This window comes from Bos mutus, chromosome X (genome assembly GCF_027580195.1).
Source record: "Bos mutus isolate GX-2022 chromosome X, NWIPB_WYAK_1.1, whole genome shotgun sequence".
Lineage (NCBI taxonomy): Eukaryota > Metazoa > Chordata > Mammalia > Artiodactyla > Bovidae > Bos > Bos mutus.
In genome coordinates, this window is record NC_091646.1 from 122843715 (window position 1) to 122862680 (window position 18966).

Genomic DNA, 18966 nt, shown 5'->3' on the forward strand with positions numbered 1-18966 from the left:
TTAGGAATGGAGTTATTGGATTATGGGGGAGGTTTATATTCAGCTTTGGTAGATACTGCCAGTACTTTTCCAAAGTGGTCATATCAGTTTATACTGCCACCGGTTATGTATGAGGGTTCTAGTTGTTCCATGTTCTCAACATTTTACCCTGTTTTTTCAATGTTATTGTGTTGAGTGCATACCATATGTTTCCTAAGAAGCCTGACTTATCACGTTTCCCAGCTTTCAAAGTTTAGAAGAAGTGGAGATGGGATGTGTTAGAGAGAAGAACATTTTAATGTTTTGTAGAAATTCCCTTAAAGTCTGCAATATTCTTCCCTGCTACCCTAAGAGAGAATACTGAATACAGACCTTCTGAGGCAAGTCATTTGTGTGCAAAGATACAACTGCACAAGTTTAGGGAGTGGCTGATGTGGCTCAGCCAGCATTTGTGAGGAAGATCTATGGGTTAGAGTTGATATTAAGCTTAGTCTACATGAAGAGAACCATGAGGTTGTCTTATGCATGTCCTTCTCATCCTCCCCTTATGCAGGACCTTATTTGTCAGTAAGAGCTAGAGTATTGGCAGCTTGGGAGGCGATGGTCCCACTATCCTTCGTACTCAGTCACGCAGTTGTGTCACTATTCTTTTGTGACCCCACAGACTAAAGCCTACCAGGTTCCTCTGTCCATGGATTTCCTAGGCAAGAATACTAGAGTGGGTTGCCATTTCCTTCTTCAGGGGACTTCCTGACCCAAGAATCAAACCCGTGTCTCCTGTTTAGCAGAAAGATTCTTTATCACTGAGCCACCTGGCAAGCCCACCCACCCACCCCCACTGGCAATATCCTCAGCACTGATTAAATTAGCCCTGAAACACTGGTCTCGGGGCCAGACTTGAAGAATAATATAACACAGGGATACCTTTGAGGAATTACCAGTTAATGAAATGATTTATTAACAAGTACTAGGGGAAACATTGAGGGCACAAGAAGGAAAGACTTACAGGGACAAGATAGAATTATGTGTTTGGTTGGCCAAAAAGTTTCTTCTAGTTTTTTTTTTCCATAAGATGCTACGGAAAAGCCTGAACAAATTGTTTGGCCAACCCAATACCTATCTAATGGGCAGTTATGCACAAAAGAGACTAATTCTAAGCAGTCTGTCAATGGGACCCCCATAAAAGAAGTCTTAGTTCAATATTATAAGTGAAGCATTTCTCATCGAGTTCACTGAAGGATGGGTTGCCTTGTGAGGTAATGAGTTCTCTGACACTGGGGGTATTCAAGTATGAATGCGCCACCCAGTTGGTGGGGATGCATATCATATGGGTATTTAAACTAGATTAGATAGCCATGTCAGAAGAGTACCACGTCAGTTCACGGGGTGGAGTGATTGCTCTGTAACTTGTAGTTTATATTTAATCACAGTTTAATAAGGATAAGTTTGAGGTAAGGAATAGGAATAATCCTAGTTAACAGCATCTTTGTGATTGGTGTTCTAGGTTTTGCTCTTTGGTCAAAGAGATGATAGCCAATGGAATGGGCAGCACAGTGGAGCTGGAGGGAGAGACTGATGGGGATACCTTAGAGGTGAGTCGCAGAAGACCTGGAACATGGAAAAAGTTATTTGTTGTGCTTTTGATACTTAAATAAAACGTCCCGTTTTTTTGTGTGAAAGTTCTTTGTGTGTATTTTTAAGTAATCATTTATGAACAAGCTAGCAACCACTATTCATGACTGTCAGAGATTAAATTTAACGCATCTCTATAGAAAAACCTCATTACTTTGGGATCCCATCAACCAGAATGTATAAGAAAAATCTGACATGGACTAGACTAAAATTCCCTTTGGTGTACAACTGACAGAAAAGCTTTTTATATGCTAATTAATAATATTTGTAAAACCACAAGAGCAATAGTTGGACAACTAGTAGCAGACTTTTTCATTTATGCCTGAAATGACTTTAGTTATATCTACTGCATATATTAAATATAATGATATTAATGTTCAGAAATTAATGTTAATTTCTTAATATTTAGAAAATAATATTCAGAAAGGATCACAGTAAGCTTTTTTTGGACAGCATAGTGATGGTTCACAGATATAACACCACTACACATGTGTTTAAATCTTGCACAATTTGTCAGACTTACCACTAATTCAGGTCCATGTAATTTAGTGAATTTTAATTATACTTTCAAGTGAGCTGAAATTAGTTCTTTGAGGTTTCTTTCAGAAAATATCAAAGGGATTCATTTTCATAATTGAGTCAGGTACTCAAATTCTTAGCTTAGAATCAAAGTTAGTTGTAAAAAGAACTGAGTGAGGCCCTTTGAAGGTAACAAATGTGGGGGCAGAGAAAGGTGGGAGATAAAAGCCTGATGTGAATGTCTGGTTGTCTGGCTGATGTCTGGTTAAATCAGACAATGATGGGACCCGCTAGTAATTGTAATTGTCGTGCACATCCCTAGACATGGATGGAAAGGGACACGTTTGCATGTCCCGTGCACTTCTGTAAGGAGGCATGGTGGGGCATAGAAAATAACAGAAAGAATGCCTGACTACTTCTGCTTTAAATAAATATTGCTCAGCCTGGAGTTCCGTTTGTTTTTATCACTGAGAAGAACGAACTGGAATGAAGCTGTACAATTTTTTGTTACTTTATTTTTTTTGCCACACCACATGGCATGTGGGATCTTGGTTCCCCAACCAAGGATTGAATCCATGCCCCCGCAGTAGAAGATGGAGCCCTAACCACTGGACCATCGGGGAAGTCCCACAGGTTTTTGATGATAAGATTGGGGGAATAAAAGAGCAATACTAATGACAGATGGAATTTTGCAGTATATGTTTAGTGCTAGATCTGTACCTCTAAGAGCAGGGGTGGGGCAGCATGTGTATTTTGTATGAAATCAGTTTTATTTGCCTTCAGTTCTTTTCTGGGTTATATATATATAGTAAGTGCTTGCTTTCCTGACAAGTTGATAGAGATCATGCAGGAAGGCACCTGTTTGTGGTACTCAACATGCTTGGGAGCATTTTTATTTTATTAGTCTTTTTTAAAAAAATTAATTTTTTCTTGGTATATAGTTGCTTAGAAATATTTTTAAAATTGCAGCATTAAAGTGGGGAGAGATCTACAACAGTTCAGCCCACCAAGTTACACATGAGCTATAGTTTTAAATTTCTTATATTTCATTTCATTAAACCATATTATGAATATATGAGTAACTGAGAACTCTACTCCTTGAAAGTAATTAATTAATGAAAAATACTTAAGAAATATAACCTGCCTGGTACTCAAATAATGTTATTTGTAAATTTTTTTAAAATTGCAGGACAACGTGTGGGCTTTTTTATCTCATTACTTTTTCTTCTATAGTATGAGTACGACCATGATGAGAAAGGTGAGAGAGTGGTGCTCGGGAAGGGCACGTATGGAGTCGTGTACGCTGGCAGAGATCTGAGCAATCAAGTGCGAATAGCCATCAAAGAAATTCCAGAGAGAGACAGCAGGCAAGTCGGGGCGGGCCTTCTGCAGCTGCCACCCCCATACCCCAGGTCCCGTGTGCCCCACTGATGGTGCACAGGAGGGAGTAAAGATGAAAGCTTTCTGTCATCAAAAATTTATAATTTTTTTTCTCATAAGGGTGATCTGCTTTGTGCTCTGCATATTGTAAATAGATCAAGAAAATGGAACAACTTCATTTACGGGCATATGGATTTCAGAGTCACATTTTAAAAGAAGACTGTAGTTTTTTCCCCACCCATCAGGTAGAAATGAACATTTTTACATTGATATTTGTTTGCCAGTATTTTAAAATGTGACTCAGTGCCTTAGTTCCCATTGTAACAATTTTAAATGGCTACGATGTATTCAGATGTATCATTGCAGAAAATGTGGTAAAAAGAAATTTGGTTTTTTGCAATACAGACTTTTTTCTGTACCCTGCCTTTCAACCTCACTCATAGATTTTAGAGTATTTTTTTTAACCACCAGTACTAGCAATTTATTTCTCATACATTTTTTAGAGTGTTAACTAAATGTTTATTCCATTTAAAGTTCATACGCCTCCTAATTCTAAACAAGAATGTGTTGACTGTCAAATGTTTTTGTAGAGAAGCAACATACACAGTAATGACCATGGTATTAGAAACAATAGCTCCCTGCTCCACAGACATGCTCTGACCATGTCTGCAATGTTGCCTTCAGTGATGAACGCTGATGGATATGTGCAAACATCTCTATATCCAGGGGCTCAGTAAATTATTCGGGATAGAGTAGAAGTGATTTCTAGCTGCTGTAGAACCCTTCATTGGGCTTCCCTGGTGGTTCAGTGGTAAAGAATCCACCTGCAATGCAGAAGACTCAGGTTCGATCCCTGGGTCAGGAAGATCCTCTGGAGGAGGAAATGGCAACCCACTCCAGTATTCTTGCCTGGAGAATCCATGAACAGAGGAGCCTGGCAGGCTACAGTCCATGGGGTCATAAAGAGTCAGACATGACTGAGCAACTAAATGACAACAAGACCCTTCATCATTTATTCTTTTATTTATTCATGTGTTCATCCATTCATTTTTAATGGGGTTGAGCATTATGATATTTGAATTATAGGGCAGGGTCTGAAATGAACTCGTCCACCTTCTAAGGCTAAGAAGGTTAAATGACTTCTCCAAGGACATGAAGAAACAAGACTAGGATCCAGTGTCTTGAATTCCTCGTCCAGTATTCTGTCTCTTATTTTCACAATGGATGGGGTATTACAGTTGTTTGTTGGGAGAAGCTGCTGGCATGAACAAATTGTCTGCTGTGACTTGACTGTAAGATGTAGGGCACTGGGGGGCTCTTGGGATGAGGCAGACAGTTATAAAGATGTAGTCTGACCTGGGTTTGAAGGTCCTTGTGTGCCATGTTAAGCAGTGTGGTTTCTGTTGAATATTTGTTTGTTTATCTGGCTGCATCGGATCTTCGTCGGGGCCTGTGGGGTCCTGTGCGCTGTGGCTTTGGATGTGGCATGTGGGCTCCAGAGAGCACAGGTTCAACAGTTGCAGCCTGTGGGCCCAGTTGCCCCGCAGCATGTGGGATCCTAGTTTCCTGACCAGGGATCAAACCCGTGTCCCCTGCATGGGAAGGCAGATTCTCAACCACTGGACCATGAAGGAAGTCCCCAGCACTGAGGTCTTTATGTGGACTTTGTGAAGGGAAGTAATAAGATAAAGTGTGTGTTTTAGGAAGGAGGATTGTGGCAGCTGGAGGAGAACAGACCAAAGAGGCCAGAGACTGAGGCTGGGAGAGCCATTAGGTGACTATTGCTGGAGTAAGTCTGCAGAGTTGTAGGAGTCTGGGTAAACTTGTCAGGTGAGTTAGAGAGCCATCTGAGGGGTTTGGATTTAAACACTCCTAATTGCCCAGGAACTTTATTAATTGGAGCTGTAAGTTAACTCTTTGACAGAGAGAGCGAGATGGTGGTAGGGGACAGCCCCAGTAAAGTCAGAGGTGAGAGCACAAAGCAATAAAGTAGGCAGACTCTGGTTTTTTGGGGGAAGATGCTCGAGAATATCCGGGGAGACTCCTGAGGCTCGATCCCACCTTTGCGTATGCCGAGCCTCCTTCCTCATGACCTTTGTCAGGAGCGGAATGTCTCTCGCTGGCTCCCGGCACAGAGTAAGACTAGAACAGACGGGAAGCCGAGTAGTCTCCTGGGAGCCCAGGGAGAGAACATTCCCAGAAAGAAGGGATGGCCGGCAGCAGAGCAGGTACTGGCAGGACATGATGTGGACCCCAAGTCCCAAGGAGCTGGCAGGTGACACTGGCTTTGTTTTTGCTCCCAGGTACTCCCAGCCTCTGCACGAGGAGATCGCCCTGCACAAGTACCTCAAGCACCGCAACATTGTTCAATACCTAGGCTCCGTGTCCGAGGATGGCTACATCAAGATATTTATGGAGCAGGTGCCTGGGGGTGAGTGCTTGCTGGTCTTCTGGTCTCACACTGTGAAAATCACTGACAAAAATACAACACAAACAGCGTTATCCATCCTGCCATTAAAAAATGACAGCTGTGTTAGGTGTGGGAGGGCTTTTGTTTCCCGGAGGAGTCAGATGCAGATTTTGCAATGTCACATAAACAGTCCAGCCCTGATCTGGTAGTTCAGTCATCAAATATTCACTGAGGATCTGCTGCATGCCAGCCGCTGGGCCAAGCACTAGAGACATAGAGATGAATAAAGCATAGTCTCTGGCCTTGAGGCCTTCACAGTCTAGGAGTTGAAATATGCTTTGGAGGAGAGGGAACAGAGGTGTTTTTAATGACATGGCAAAGTAACATGTTGACTGTAAAAGTGAACAGCAGTGCTTGATCCACAAAGTCCCTGAAAACTGGCAGTAGTATGTGGGGGTAGGAGCCCTACCCATCTGGAGCCCGCTGTCTAGTTTGAGTTGGTCCTTCCATCTGCAAGCTGTGTGACCTCAATTTTCTGTGAATAAATGAATTTTAAAATTAGAGTGTTAATAAGTAGTATAATAATTGAAGTAGTAATAATTATGGGAGTCATGACACGATCTCAGTAGCTTGTCAATTGGGTAAATGAGGTAATGGATGTAAGGCTCTCAAAATGGTACCAGGCAGAGAACAAGAACTCAGTAAGTGCTCATTTTAAGAAAATAATGATAAAATTAATAATAATCTGAATGCACATCTAAAAACCTTGAAATCTGTATTCCATCGTTCATTCAACCCATAGTCATTAAGAGCCTGCCATTACATTAAAAGCCTAATTAACTTAATAGCCAGTCAGTTCAGTTCAGTCACACAGTCGTGTCTGACTCTTTGTGACCCCATAGACTGCAGCACGCCAGGCCTCCCTGTCTATCATCAACTCCCGGAGTTTACTCAAACTCATGTCCATTGAGTCGGTGATGCCATACAGCCATCTCATCCTCTGCCATCCCCTTCTCCTCCTGCCTTCAATCTTTCCCAGCATCAGGGTCTTTTCAAATGAGTCAGTTCTTCACATCAGGTGACCAAAGAATGGAATTTCAGCTTCAGCATCAGTCCTTCTAATGAATATTCAGGACTGATTTCCTTTAGGATGGACTGGTTGGATCTCCTTGCAGTTCAAGTGACTCTCAAGAGTCTTCTCTGACACTATAGTTCAAAAGCACCGATTCTTTGGCACTCAGCTTTCTTTATAGTTCAACTCTCACATCCATACATGATTACTGGAAAAACCATAGCTTTGACTAGATGGACCTTTGTTGGCAAAGTAATGTCTCTGTTTTTAAATATGCTTTCTAGGTTGGTCATAACTTTTCTTCCAGGTAGCAAGCGTCTTTTAATTTCATGGCTGCAGTCACCATCTGCAGTGATTTTGGAGCCCCCAAAAATAAAGTCTGACACTGTTTCCACTGTTTCCCCATCTATTTGCCATGAAGTGATGGGACCAGATGCCATCATCTTAGTTTTCTGAATGTTGAGCTTTAAGTCAACTTCTTCACTCTCCTCTTTCACTTTCATCAAGAGGCTCTTTAGTTCCTCTTCACTTTCTGCCATAAGGGTGATGTCATCTGCATATCTGAGGTTATTGATATTTCTCCTGGCAATCTTGATTCCAGCTTGTGCTTTATCCAGCCTAGCATTTCTCATGATGTACTCTGCATATAAGTTAAATAAGCAGGGTGACAATATACAGCCTTGACTTACTCCTTTCCCAATTTGGAACCAGTCTGTTGTTCTATGTCCAGTTCTAACTGTTGCTTCCTGACCTGCATACAGATTTCTCAAGAGGCAGATCAGGTGATCTGGTATTCTCATCTCTTGAAGAATTTTCCAGAGTTTGTTGTGATCCACACAGTCAAAGGCTTTGGCATAGTCAATAAAGCAGAAGTAAATGTTTTTCTGAAACTCTCTTGCTTTTTTGATGATCCAGCAGATGATGGCAATTTGATCTCTGGTTCTTCTGCCTTTTCTAAATCCAGCTTGAACATCAGAACAAGACCCAATTTTCCCCTCAGTCAGTCTCTCCCATCAGGAAGCTTCCATAAGCCTCATACCCTTCTCCATCAAAGGGCAGACAGACTGAAAACCACAATCACAGGAAACTAACCAATCTGATCACATGGGCCACAGCCTTGTCTAACTCAATGAAACTATGAGCCATGTTGTTTAGGGCCACCCAGGACGGACGGGTCATGGTGGAGAATTCTGACAAAACGTGGTCCACTGGAGAAGGGAATGGCAAACCACTTCAGTATTCTTGCCTTGAGAACCCCATGAACAGTATGAAAAGGCTAGATTTTGAGGGTCACATTTAGGATGAAGTACAGTCTCTTCTTCCCTCAAGCTGCTCATAGCCTAAGCAGAGAATCTGAATTGGTGTTCCAGGTATAAGATCTGAGGATGACCACAGAGTTGGAGATAGATGTGTACCCCTCTTCTGAAGATGGAGAAACTGTGGCATAGCACCCCACTGTGTAAGGGAGACTAGCTGATGCTGAGGGCCTGGGCAGTGAGCTCAGAAACACAGGGTCAGCAGGTGGTGAAGGGAGGTCTTCTGGCCCCAAGGTTCAGTGTTTCATAGTGTAATAGGGGTGTAATATTAAGACAGTCCTGCCCCTGGGACCTGGCCTTGGGAGCTTCTCACATTGAGCACCGAGAACCCCAGCCTCCTATGATCCCGATCCCAGTTTCCCTCAGGGGCCCTTCACTCTGCTCCTGTCCACCTCTTATTTCAGGGTGAGATGCTGCTGCAGGACCTACAGTATCCCCCAAGGTGGCCTGGCTGAGTTTCAAGGGTCACCAGGGGTTCCTTCCACCCTCCACCTCTGGTCAGCCTCATGGGCTGGGTCTCATCCAGTCCCTTCTCTGCTTGCACATCTGGGAAACAGGCCATAAAGAGGGAAGAAAGACTGTGCATTTAGGCCAGATACAGTGATGTGGGTGCAAGTGCTTCCATCAGGTTAGAAACAGCACATTTTATTTCCCTGAACCTGTATACTTGAATTTTCATCACCCTAAGGAGCTTTCTGCTGTGTCTGCCAGGAAGCCTTTCAGCTCTTCTGCGATCAAAGTGGGGGCCAATGAAGGAGCCCACCATCAGATTCTACACCAAGCAGATCCTGGAAGGCCTCAAATACCTGCACGAAAACCAGATTGTGCACAGAGACATCAAGGTACTTGCTTGTCTGAGCCTCCGGGGTGTCGCTTTGCATCTCAGATCATGGGAGCTGCAGGCACTGTCAGAGGGGGTGGATTGAGCAGAATCTAGTCTTCCTAGAGATGCATGGCCCTTGGTTAAGACCCAAGTCAGTTTTACATGAGTTTGTTGAACTCTGTCTTTAAGCATTTGATGTTCTTCCTTTTCCAAAGGGTGATAACGTTCTGGTGAACACCTATAGTGGAGTGGTGAAGATCTCCGATTTTGGCACCTCGAAACGTCTTGCAGGAGTGAATCCGTGTACGGAGACTTTTGCTGGTAAGCAGAACAAAGCTTGCTAGGGGGTAGCCATCCTGGAGTCAGGCTGCTGGAGCCGCATTCCTTTGGGAGTTACTCACCGAGCACCTGAGTGCAACTGGTAATTGAAGTGGACTGTGTATTGTCCCCAACTTCAGAGGGTTTGAGCTCTGTCAGGATGACAAGCTCAGCCCGTTGCGTCAACCAGATTGCCTTACTTTCCACTTTGTCTTCCAAGGTTGAATAGGTGTAGCACTCTGCTTGAGGTTTTCCAACAAAATGGCAGCATCTCTTTTAAGTTAATAGCACATTATTCAGAATCGTGAGTGATTCTGAGTAACAGTACCCTTCAGACAACTTACCAGGACATCTTACTGGTCCTTCATAAAACTGGCCTGTTAGTTTAGGGAATTCTGGCACCTCATGCATTGATATGATGATTTTTCCAAGGGCAGTTGATTCTTATGGGGAATATGGTATTCTTAGCAGATTTGAACACTTATGTTTTCTTTGCTGTGTCAGTGATAGAATCAATTATGTGTTGCAAGGAACTGGATTCAAAGAGTGGTGTAAACCTGTGAGCTAGCTTTCCATTTACTCGACCAGTGAATAGAATGATGCTCAAAAGCTGCCTATGGCTTTTTGTTATTCCCACTTAAAAGCAAAACAGAAACTTTGATCCTTGAAAAGAAGTACTGATTTTGAATAAGAAAAGGTTTATGGTCCCCAAAGGTGTAATGAAAGGATCACAAAGCTCTTGTTTGATGGAATTATGAAAGCACTTACAATATTATCAGTTCAGTTCAGTCGCTCAGTCGTATCTGACTCTTTGCAACCCCATGGACTGCAGCACTCCAGGCTTCCCTGTTCATCACTAACTCCTGGAGCTTACTCAAACTCATGTCCATCGAGTTGGTGATGCCATCCAACCATCTCATCCTCTGTCAATATTATACAATATTAAAGCTCCAGTATAAGCTATGAAAGGCAGATGACTGTGTTCTAGCCCTATAACACCAAGCTGTAGAGTAGACAGACTTTGCCTTAGTTTGGGTGAATAATATCTCAGCTTCGACAGACTTTTCTTTAACAAGAGAGTTGTTGTGTGTCAGCCACCGGACGCCCACAGTGGAGACTCATTCTCTATCTGAAGAGAACTTTTATGCATCAGAAGTGACTTCTCAGTTGTAACACCAGGGGAGGTACATGCACCTCAAAATGGGGAACTTTTGAAGACCCCACCAGAATCTCCCTAGAAGTGTATTGAATTTTCATTCATTTTTTCTGATAATTATACTTACGTATGTATATATATATATGTATATTGACATGTATATATCAGTGAGTATATATGTATGCATGTGTGACTGGCATATTTTTTTTTACTAGTCTAATTGAAATAAGTTTTTTTTTCCTTTTCTTTGGAAGCCACCAGTTAGCTTGGTAATATATAGCAAGAGGGGCTCTGATAGGGCAAGAAATTATTTAAAGACTTGAAACCCCCAACTATTTATCTCATAATTACCATCCCCAAGGAGGAAAAAAATTCGTAAAGAAAACACATGTATAATTCATTATAGCATATCACATTTTCCCAAGTAATTGGCTTGAGGCAGGAATTTTGCATTGCAAAATAATGCAGGGGTGTTTGGGAGATAATAAAGAAGGGGTCTCATTTGGGGTAGGAAATTCCCCTGCATATAATTACTCTTTGCAAAACAGAGCGGTTCTGTAAAGGAATCTCGAAGGCCTGGTGCCACAGTCCGATTGGGTGCAGGGGGACGTGGCAAGGCGTTTCTGCGCAAATGCCCAGAGGTTTTCAGAGCCTGGAAGGAGAGACAGAGGTTTCACACGACCTTATGGCCTGAAGTTCTCCCCACCGGTGTTCCTCTGAAGGCTTTTCGCTGTAGCTGTAAACCAGCTATAACAGGAGGAAGGGCCATTATGACCAGGGTCAGCCCCCTTCACTTTTGGTTTTGCAACAGTTTTATCGAGGTTTAACTCACATAAATGTACCCATTAAAAGTGCACATTGTGATGGTTTCTGGTAAATTTTCCAAGTTGTGCAGCCATTGCTGCGAAGCAATTTTTGAGCATTGCCATCACCCTCAAAAAGGTGCCAGCTTACAGTCAACCCCAGCTGACCACCGACCTATTCTGTCTTTGTTTATGTAGATTTTCCCACTCTGGAGATGTCTTATAAACAGAAAGATACAATATGTGGTCCCTTGTACCCAGCTTCTTATGCTTCACAGAATCTTTTAGATGTTCACCTGTGCTGTAGCATGTATCGGTATTTCATTCCTTTTCTGGCTGAATAGCCTTCCATCGTATGGATAGACTGCATTTTGGTTTGATTTGTTTGGATCTGTGGCTGCATTGGTTCTTCCTTGCAGTGGGCTTTCTTTAGTCTTGGCGTGCAGGCTTCTCTTGCTGCAGCACTCGGGCTATAAAGTGTGTGGGCTCAGTAGTTGCAGCATGTGGGATCTTAGTTCCCTGATCAGGGATCAAACCTACATTCCCTGCATTGGAACGTGGATTCTTAACCACTGGGACCACCCAGGAAGTCCCTAGACCACCTTTTGTTTATCTATCTCCCAGTTAATGGCCATTAGATTGTTTGCCCTTTCTGGCTGTTGTGAACAATACCACTGTGAACATTCAGATAGAAACCTCTGGGTGGAGATGCAGTTTCATTCCTCTCTGCTGGATACCCAGGAGTGGAACTTAGGACAGGAAGTCTCTCCTGATCTCTGGCTGTGAACAGCCTTGGTTCAAAGTCTGGCTCAACCACTTGCTAGCTCTGTGAGCTTGGACATGTTACTTAACCTCTCTGTGTCTCAAGTTTCTTCGTAAGTAAAACAGAGATGCTCATAATACTTACCTCAGAGGGTTTTTATGTGGATTAAATTTATTGATATTGGAATGAAGCACTTTAACCACTACCCGACTCATAGCAAGTGAGGCTGAAGTCTGCATTAATGAAATAATTGCTCATTTACACTTAGAGCTGGCAGGAGCCTTTGAGAGAATCAGGTTTATGTGCATAACTAACGTGTTGAACCTGTTGGACTTAAAAGAGGTAATTTTAATTTTTGTCTCCCATGGTCCCTTATATCCCAGTCCTTTCCTGTGACTTTTCCAGCCACCCTTAGCTAACAGAAAGAAAGGCCTAATGACACTTGGAGAAGCAAATGCAGTCCGAATCCATTCACTGGAAGGGTTCTGGCTGATACCCAGGCATGTCTTGTTAATTGTGCTTTGCTTGGCTGCACTTCACAGATACTGCGTTTGTTTGTTTGTTTTTAACAAATTGAAGGTTTGTGGCAACTGCATCCTTAGATGACGGTGAGCATCTTTTAGTGATAGAGGATTATTTAACTAAGGTCCATACATTGTTTTGTTAGATATGATGCTTTGTTGTTGCTGTTTAGTCACTCAGTCACGTCTGACTCTTTGAGACCTCATGGATCATAGCCCGCCAGGCTTCTCTGTCCATGGAATTCTCCAGGCAAGAATACTGCAGTGGGTTGTCATTTCCCTCTCCAGGGGATCTTCCCGACCTAAGGATCAAGCCTGCGTCTCCTGCATTGGCAGGCGGATTTATCTATTGCTGAGCCATCAGGGAAACCCCTGATATAATGCAACTGCACATTTAATCGACTGTAGTATAGTGTGAGCATAACTTTTCCATATGCTCGGAAGGCAAAAAGCTCCTGTGACTCACTGTATTGAGATACTCACTTGATTGTGGTAGTCTGGATTCGAACCCGCAGGATCTCAGAGTCTGCCTGTGCTCATCCACACGCTGGTCCCCATGCAAAGGGCGGACTCCTCGCCTCTGTCCCTGCTGGTCTGTGGTAGGGCCGCAGGGGTTGGGGTGTCAGGCTTGACTCCCTCCCTCACCTTCTTTCCTTCTCAGCAGCTGTGGGCAGGAGAAAGGGACAGGGAACATTTTCACTTGATGGGCACTGTTCTAAGTGGCCTCCTGTGCTCTGGGCCTGGCTGATGGTTGCTGCTAACTCTTTGCTGCTGGCTGCCTCTAAATATAACTCCAGAGTCCTCAGCAGGGGCCTGTCCTTCAGCTGACTGTCCCCTGTCCCCTCACCCTGATCTGTTACCCTGCACCATGTAACTACCTCTCCATCTTTTCCTACTGAGGGAAGCAGGCCCTGAAAGGCTGTCTTTGAGCAGGATTCCCTTTAAAAAGACCCTCAAGCAATATGTCTACAATGAGTTCTACGTCTGGTGTCCAGGATTTATGCGCCTTTTACCTGCTGTTAAGAGGGTGTGGTGATCTCCCCCAACCATATGGTCCCCGCTCTGCTGCTGTCAGCTGCTTTTGCTCCCATGGGAACCAGTCCTCTGTGCAGTGTCTTTGCTGGAGACACGTATATACGGGGCTCTGAGCGGGCCCCATGAGGAGCCCTCACAGGATCGGGGTGTGGAGGATGTGGCGGCCCATCCCTTGGGCAGGACAACTGGGTAACCCTGGAAAGGGTTGTACTGGAAACTGGAAAGCTGCACCTTACTTCTCTTTTCGCTACTTCATTAAGTTTTGAAACTCTGGGCTCTAATACTGTCCAGGGGCCTCTAGAAGATGCTGACACATGTGGCCTCCTTTCAGGTGCACTTGTCTTGAGTGGATGTTGAGTTGCTTGAGTCACCATGGCCCCACAACCTTCTGGGGACAGCCCTTCCCCAATCATGTAATGGGACAGTGTAGACCTCCCAGGACCACTCTCTCTAAAGAAGTCACTTTCACCCCCATCCCCACCCCGAGAAGGTTTCTGTGGGTCCCCTGGTCACCTTCTTTTGCACCCGTGTAGGTACCTGAAGGATCATAGGAAACCCCCTAAGTGAGCCAGATGTAAGGTGAGCAAAATTCCCAGGATTGCTCCATTCATTTGCCCCACCATGGCATCTTCACTTGGTTTTCTCCACAAAAGCCAGCCTGTGATACAGCTCATGTACACCCACAACATGCATGCTGTCTGAAGGTGGTCCCTTGACTCTTAGAAACAGTTATGTGGATCCATCTCTGTGTCACTGCTGGCTGTGACTGGGTGGTTCCCTATGAACACAGTAATAAGTAAAACAGAGCACCCAGGTTTCTATTACTGCCCTAGGCCTCCCAGTTATATGAGAAGAAGTCACATTATGGCTTTGAAAACTCTTGCATCAGCTGCTCTGAATCAGGCAGCTTTCTCTTCAGTTGTGCTTCTCCTGGATCCATTACTTTGATCAGCAGTGTCATGGTGTATAGCTCTACATTTGAAGACCAAAGACCTGGGCTCTAGCTTAAATAATTTCCCTAGCTTCTCTGAGCCTCAGTTTCCTCACATATAAAATGAGAATAACAGCACCTCATACCTCTTCTGAGCGTCCTTAATGGAGTTGTGAGTCAGATGGCCAGTGCTACATGGGGGTGCTTTGTAGCATGCTTTGGAGCTTGCCAGTGAGTGCTAACTAGAAGCCAGATGTTGTGGCCAGGGCCTCCAAGATGGCCTCTAGTCATCCTTACCTCCTGGTATTCACAGCCTATTATTCCCCTCCCCTTGATCGCTGCCTGGACTTAGTGACTTGCTTCTAATGAATACATTAGAGTGGTGGTGTGTAATCTGGAGTCTAGGTCAGAAAAGGCAGTGTGGCATTTCTCTTGCTTTCTGTTGGATTATACACTCTGGGGGAGGCCATATTTTAAGCCACCCTATGGAGGATCCCAGGTGGTGAGAAACCAAAGTCTCTTCCCAACCGTTACTTGAGCTTGGAAGTAGATCCTGGAGCTCCAGTCTAGCCTTCGGATGACTGCAGCTCCAGCCAAAACTTTGGCTGCAGCCTAATGAATGACCCTGGGCCAGATCTACCCAGCCCAGTTGTTCCTAGATTCAAGTCTTTAGAAACTGTGTGAGATCATAACTGTTGTTTTAAACTGCTAACCTTTGGGGTAATTTTTTCTTTTTTCCTAGCATGCGATATGTGTTTTTTTTTTTTTTTTTTTAGTATAATTGATTTACAATATTGTGTTAGTTTCAAGTATACAGCAAAGTGAATCAGTTTCACATATCCACTCTTTTCTTTAGATTCTTTTCTCATATAGACTATTAAAGAGTAATGAGTAGAGTTCCCTGTGCTGTACAGAAGGTCCTTATTAGTTATTTATTTCATATATCAGTTCAGTTCAGTTGCTCAGTCGTGTCCAACTCTTTGCGACCCCATGAATCGCAGCACACCAGGCCTCCCTGTCCATCACCAAGTCCCGGAGTTCACTCAGACTCATGTCCATCGAGTCAGTGATACCATCCAGCCATCTTATCCTCTGTGGTCCCCTTCTCCTCCTGCCCCAATCCCTCCCAGCATCAGGGTCTGCTGGGCTGGAAGAAGCACAAGCTGGAATCAAGATTGCCGGGAGAAATATCAGTAACCTCAGATATGCAGATGACACCTCCTTATGGCAGAAAGTGAAGAGGAACTAAAAAGCCTCTTAATGAAAGTGAAAGTGGAGAGTGAAAAAGTTGGCTTAAAGCTCAACATTCAGAAAATGAAGATCATGGCATCTGGTCCCATCACTTCATGGGAAATAGATGGGGAAACAGTGGAAACAGTGTCAGACTTTATTTTTCTGGGATCCAAAATCACTGCAGATGGTGACTGCAGCCATGAAATTAAAAGACGCTTACTCCTTGGAAGGAAAGTTATGACCAACCTAGGTAGCATATTGGAAAGCAGAGACATTACTTTGCCAACAAAGGTCCATCTAGTCAAGGCTATGGTTTTTCCAGTGGTCATGTATGGATGTGAGAGTTGGACTGTGAAGAAGGCTGAGTACTGAAGAATTGATACTTTTGAACTGGTGTTGGAGAAGACTCTTGAGAGTCCCTTGGACTGCAAAGAGATCCAACCAGTCCATTCTGAAGGAGATCAGCCCTGGGATTTCTTTGGAAGGAATGATGCTAAAGCTGAAACTCCAGTACTTTGGCCACCTCATGGGAAGAGTTGACTCATTGGAAAAGACTCTGATGCTGGGAGGGATTGGGGGCAGGAGGAGAAGGGGACGCCAGAGGATGAGATGTCTGGATGGCATCACTGACTCGATGGCATCACTGACTCGATGGATGTGAGTCTGAGTGAACTCCGGGAGTTGGTGATGGACAGGGAGGCCTGGCGTGCTGCGATTCATGGGGTCGCAGAGAGTCGGACACGACTGAGTGACTGAACTGAACTGAATGGATATATGTCAATCCCAATCTCCAAATTTATCCCTCCCCCGCTTCCCTCTGGTAATTATAAGTTTGTTTTCTACTTCTGTTTTGTAAATAAGTTCATTTGCACCTCTTTTTTAAATTCCACATGTAAGTGATATCATATGATACTTGTCTTTCTCTGACTTACTTCACTCAGTATGACAGTCTCTGGGTCCATCCATGTTCCTGCAAATGGCATTATTTCCTTCTTTCTATGGCTGAGTAATATTCCACTGTGTGTATGTAACACATCTGCTTTATCCATTCCTCTGTTGATGGACATATAGGTTGCTTCCATGTCCTGGCTATTGTTAATAGCTCTGCGATGAACATTGGGGTGCATATATCTTTTTGAATTATGGTTGTCTTTGGGTGTATGCCCTGGAATGGGATTGCTGGATCATATGGTAGTTCTGTGTTTAGTTTTTAAGGAACCTCCATACTGTTCTCCATAGTGACTGCACCCATTTACATTCCCCAAAAAGTGTGGGAGGGTTCCGTTTTCTCCACATCCTCTCCAGCATTTATTGTTTGTAGACTTTTTGATTATGGTCGTTCTGCCTGGCGTAAGGTGATACCTTGTTGTAGTTTTGATTTGCATTTCTCTGATTAGTGAAGTTGAGCATCTTTTCATGTGCCTTTTGACCATCCACATGACTTCTTTGGTGAAATGTCTGTTTGAATCTTCTGTCCATTTTTTATAGGATTTTTTTTTAAATTGAGCTGTATGATCTGTTTGCATATTTTGGAGATTAATCCTTTGCCAGTTGCTTTGTTTGCAGATATTTTCTCCCATTCTGAGGGTTGTCTTTTTGTTTATGGTTTCCTTTGCTGTGCAAAAGTTTTTGAGTGCAATTTGTTTGTTTTTATTTTCAGTACTCTAGGAGGTGAATCAAGAATGATTTTGCTACAATTTATGTTAAAGCATCTTCTGGCTGTTTTCCTCTAAGAGTTTTATAGTGTCCAGCCTTACATTTATGTCTGTAATCCATTTTGAGTTTTTTTTTGTGTGTGTACATGGTGTTAGGGAGTATTCTAATTTCATTCTTTTACACATAGCTGTCCAGTTTTCCTAGCACCACTTATTGAAGAGGCTGTCTTTTCTCCATTGTATATTCTTGCATCCTTTGTCAAAGATAAGGTGACCATAGGTGCATGGGTTTATCTCTGGGCTTCCTATCTTGTTCCATTGGTCTATATTTCTGTTTTTGTGCCAGTACCATACTGGCTCTATTAATGTAGCTTTGTACTATACTTGAAGGCAGGCAGTCTGATTTCTCCAGGTCTGTTTTTCTTTGGGGTAGTTTAGTATATAGCAATAAATAACTGATATGGATGTCATTGTGAAGTCCCTGCCTTTAGAAACAGTGATGTTCACTATGGTTCCATATAATGAAAATCTCCAAATTTAGCATGAAGCAGACTAATCCTCCAATTGTGAAACCATTATACTAAGGACGGTTGTTTAGTTGAGGTCAATAAGCCATTGAAATTTGGTTTAGTACTATTTTTTACTGCTTCATAAGTTTCTAAGTTTATTCTCTTGGTCTTTTAAGAATTAACTTTTAGCGATTGTGTTAGTCAGGACCCAGGCAGGAAAATTGAAATCACCACAGTTATTTTTGGGCTTTCCAAGTGGCGCTGGTGGTAAAGAATGTGCCTGCCCATACAAGAGATCCAAGTTTGATCCCTGTGTTGCGAAGATCCCCTGGAGAAGGGAACAGCTACCCACTCCAGTATTCTTGCCTGGAGAATCCCATGGACAGAGGAGCCTGGCAGGATACAGTCTATGGGGTCGCAAAGAGTCGGACACGACAGCACAGATGTGCACATGAAGTTATTTTAACAGAGAGAATTTAGTTTAAAGAACTGTTTACTGATAATCAGAAAGCAGCCTCCATCCCTGGGTCTTGAGGGAACAGAGAGGAGAGGAGAATTCAAAGCTTTCCATCGGGGGTGCTAACTGGGCTGTAGCACATAACTCTGAAGGGACGAGATGAGGCTGGTTCTCAAAGTATGGAGGGACAAAAAAAGCTGGTAATGAGCCAACCACTGCTACTGCAACCAGCTAAGGGTCCAGAGGGAAACTTGCTAACCTCTCCTTCCTGTCACTTGCGCGCAGGCACACTGTCTCCTCCACACCCGCCCAAGCAGCCGGGGAGCAGCAGGAAGAGCAGAAATGTGGTTTGCACAGTCCCAGACCCAGTGTAGCAGAGCTGAGAGATAACAGCTTGATACAGCACAGTGGCACAGTTCTCCTAAGTTAATGAATTACTGGTTAGTTAGAAGGC

General features: G+C 43.5%; 1 protein-coding gene across 1 annotated transcript in view; it reads left to right on the forward strand.

Annotated features, from left to right (window-relative positions):
- MAP3K15 (mitogen-activated protein kinase kinase kinase 15) overlaps positions 1 to 18966 on the forward strand; it is a 145366-nt gene that overhangs the window by 114983 nt on the left and 11417 nt on the right. Inside the window, exons 14-18 of the mRNA XM_005897744.3 lie at positions 1484 to 1571; positions 3364 to 3497; positions 5814 to 5941; positions 9020 to 9150; positions 9347 to 9452. Coding sequence (XP_005897806.2) covers positions 1484 to 1571; positions 3364 to 3497; positions 5814 to 5941; positions 9020 to 9150; positions 9347 to 9452 — 587 coding nt within the window. The remainder of the gene's footprint in view (positions 1 to 1483; positions 1572 to 3363; positions 3498 to 5813; positions 5942 to 9019; positions 9151 to 9346; positions 9453 to 18966) is intronic.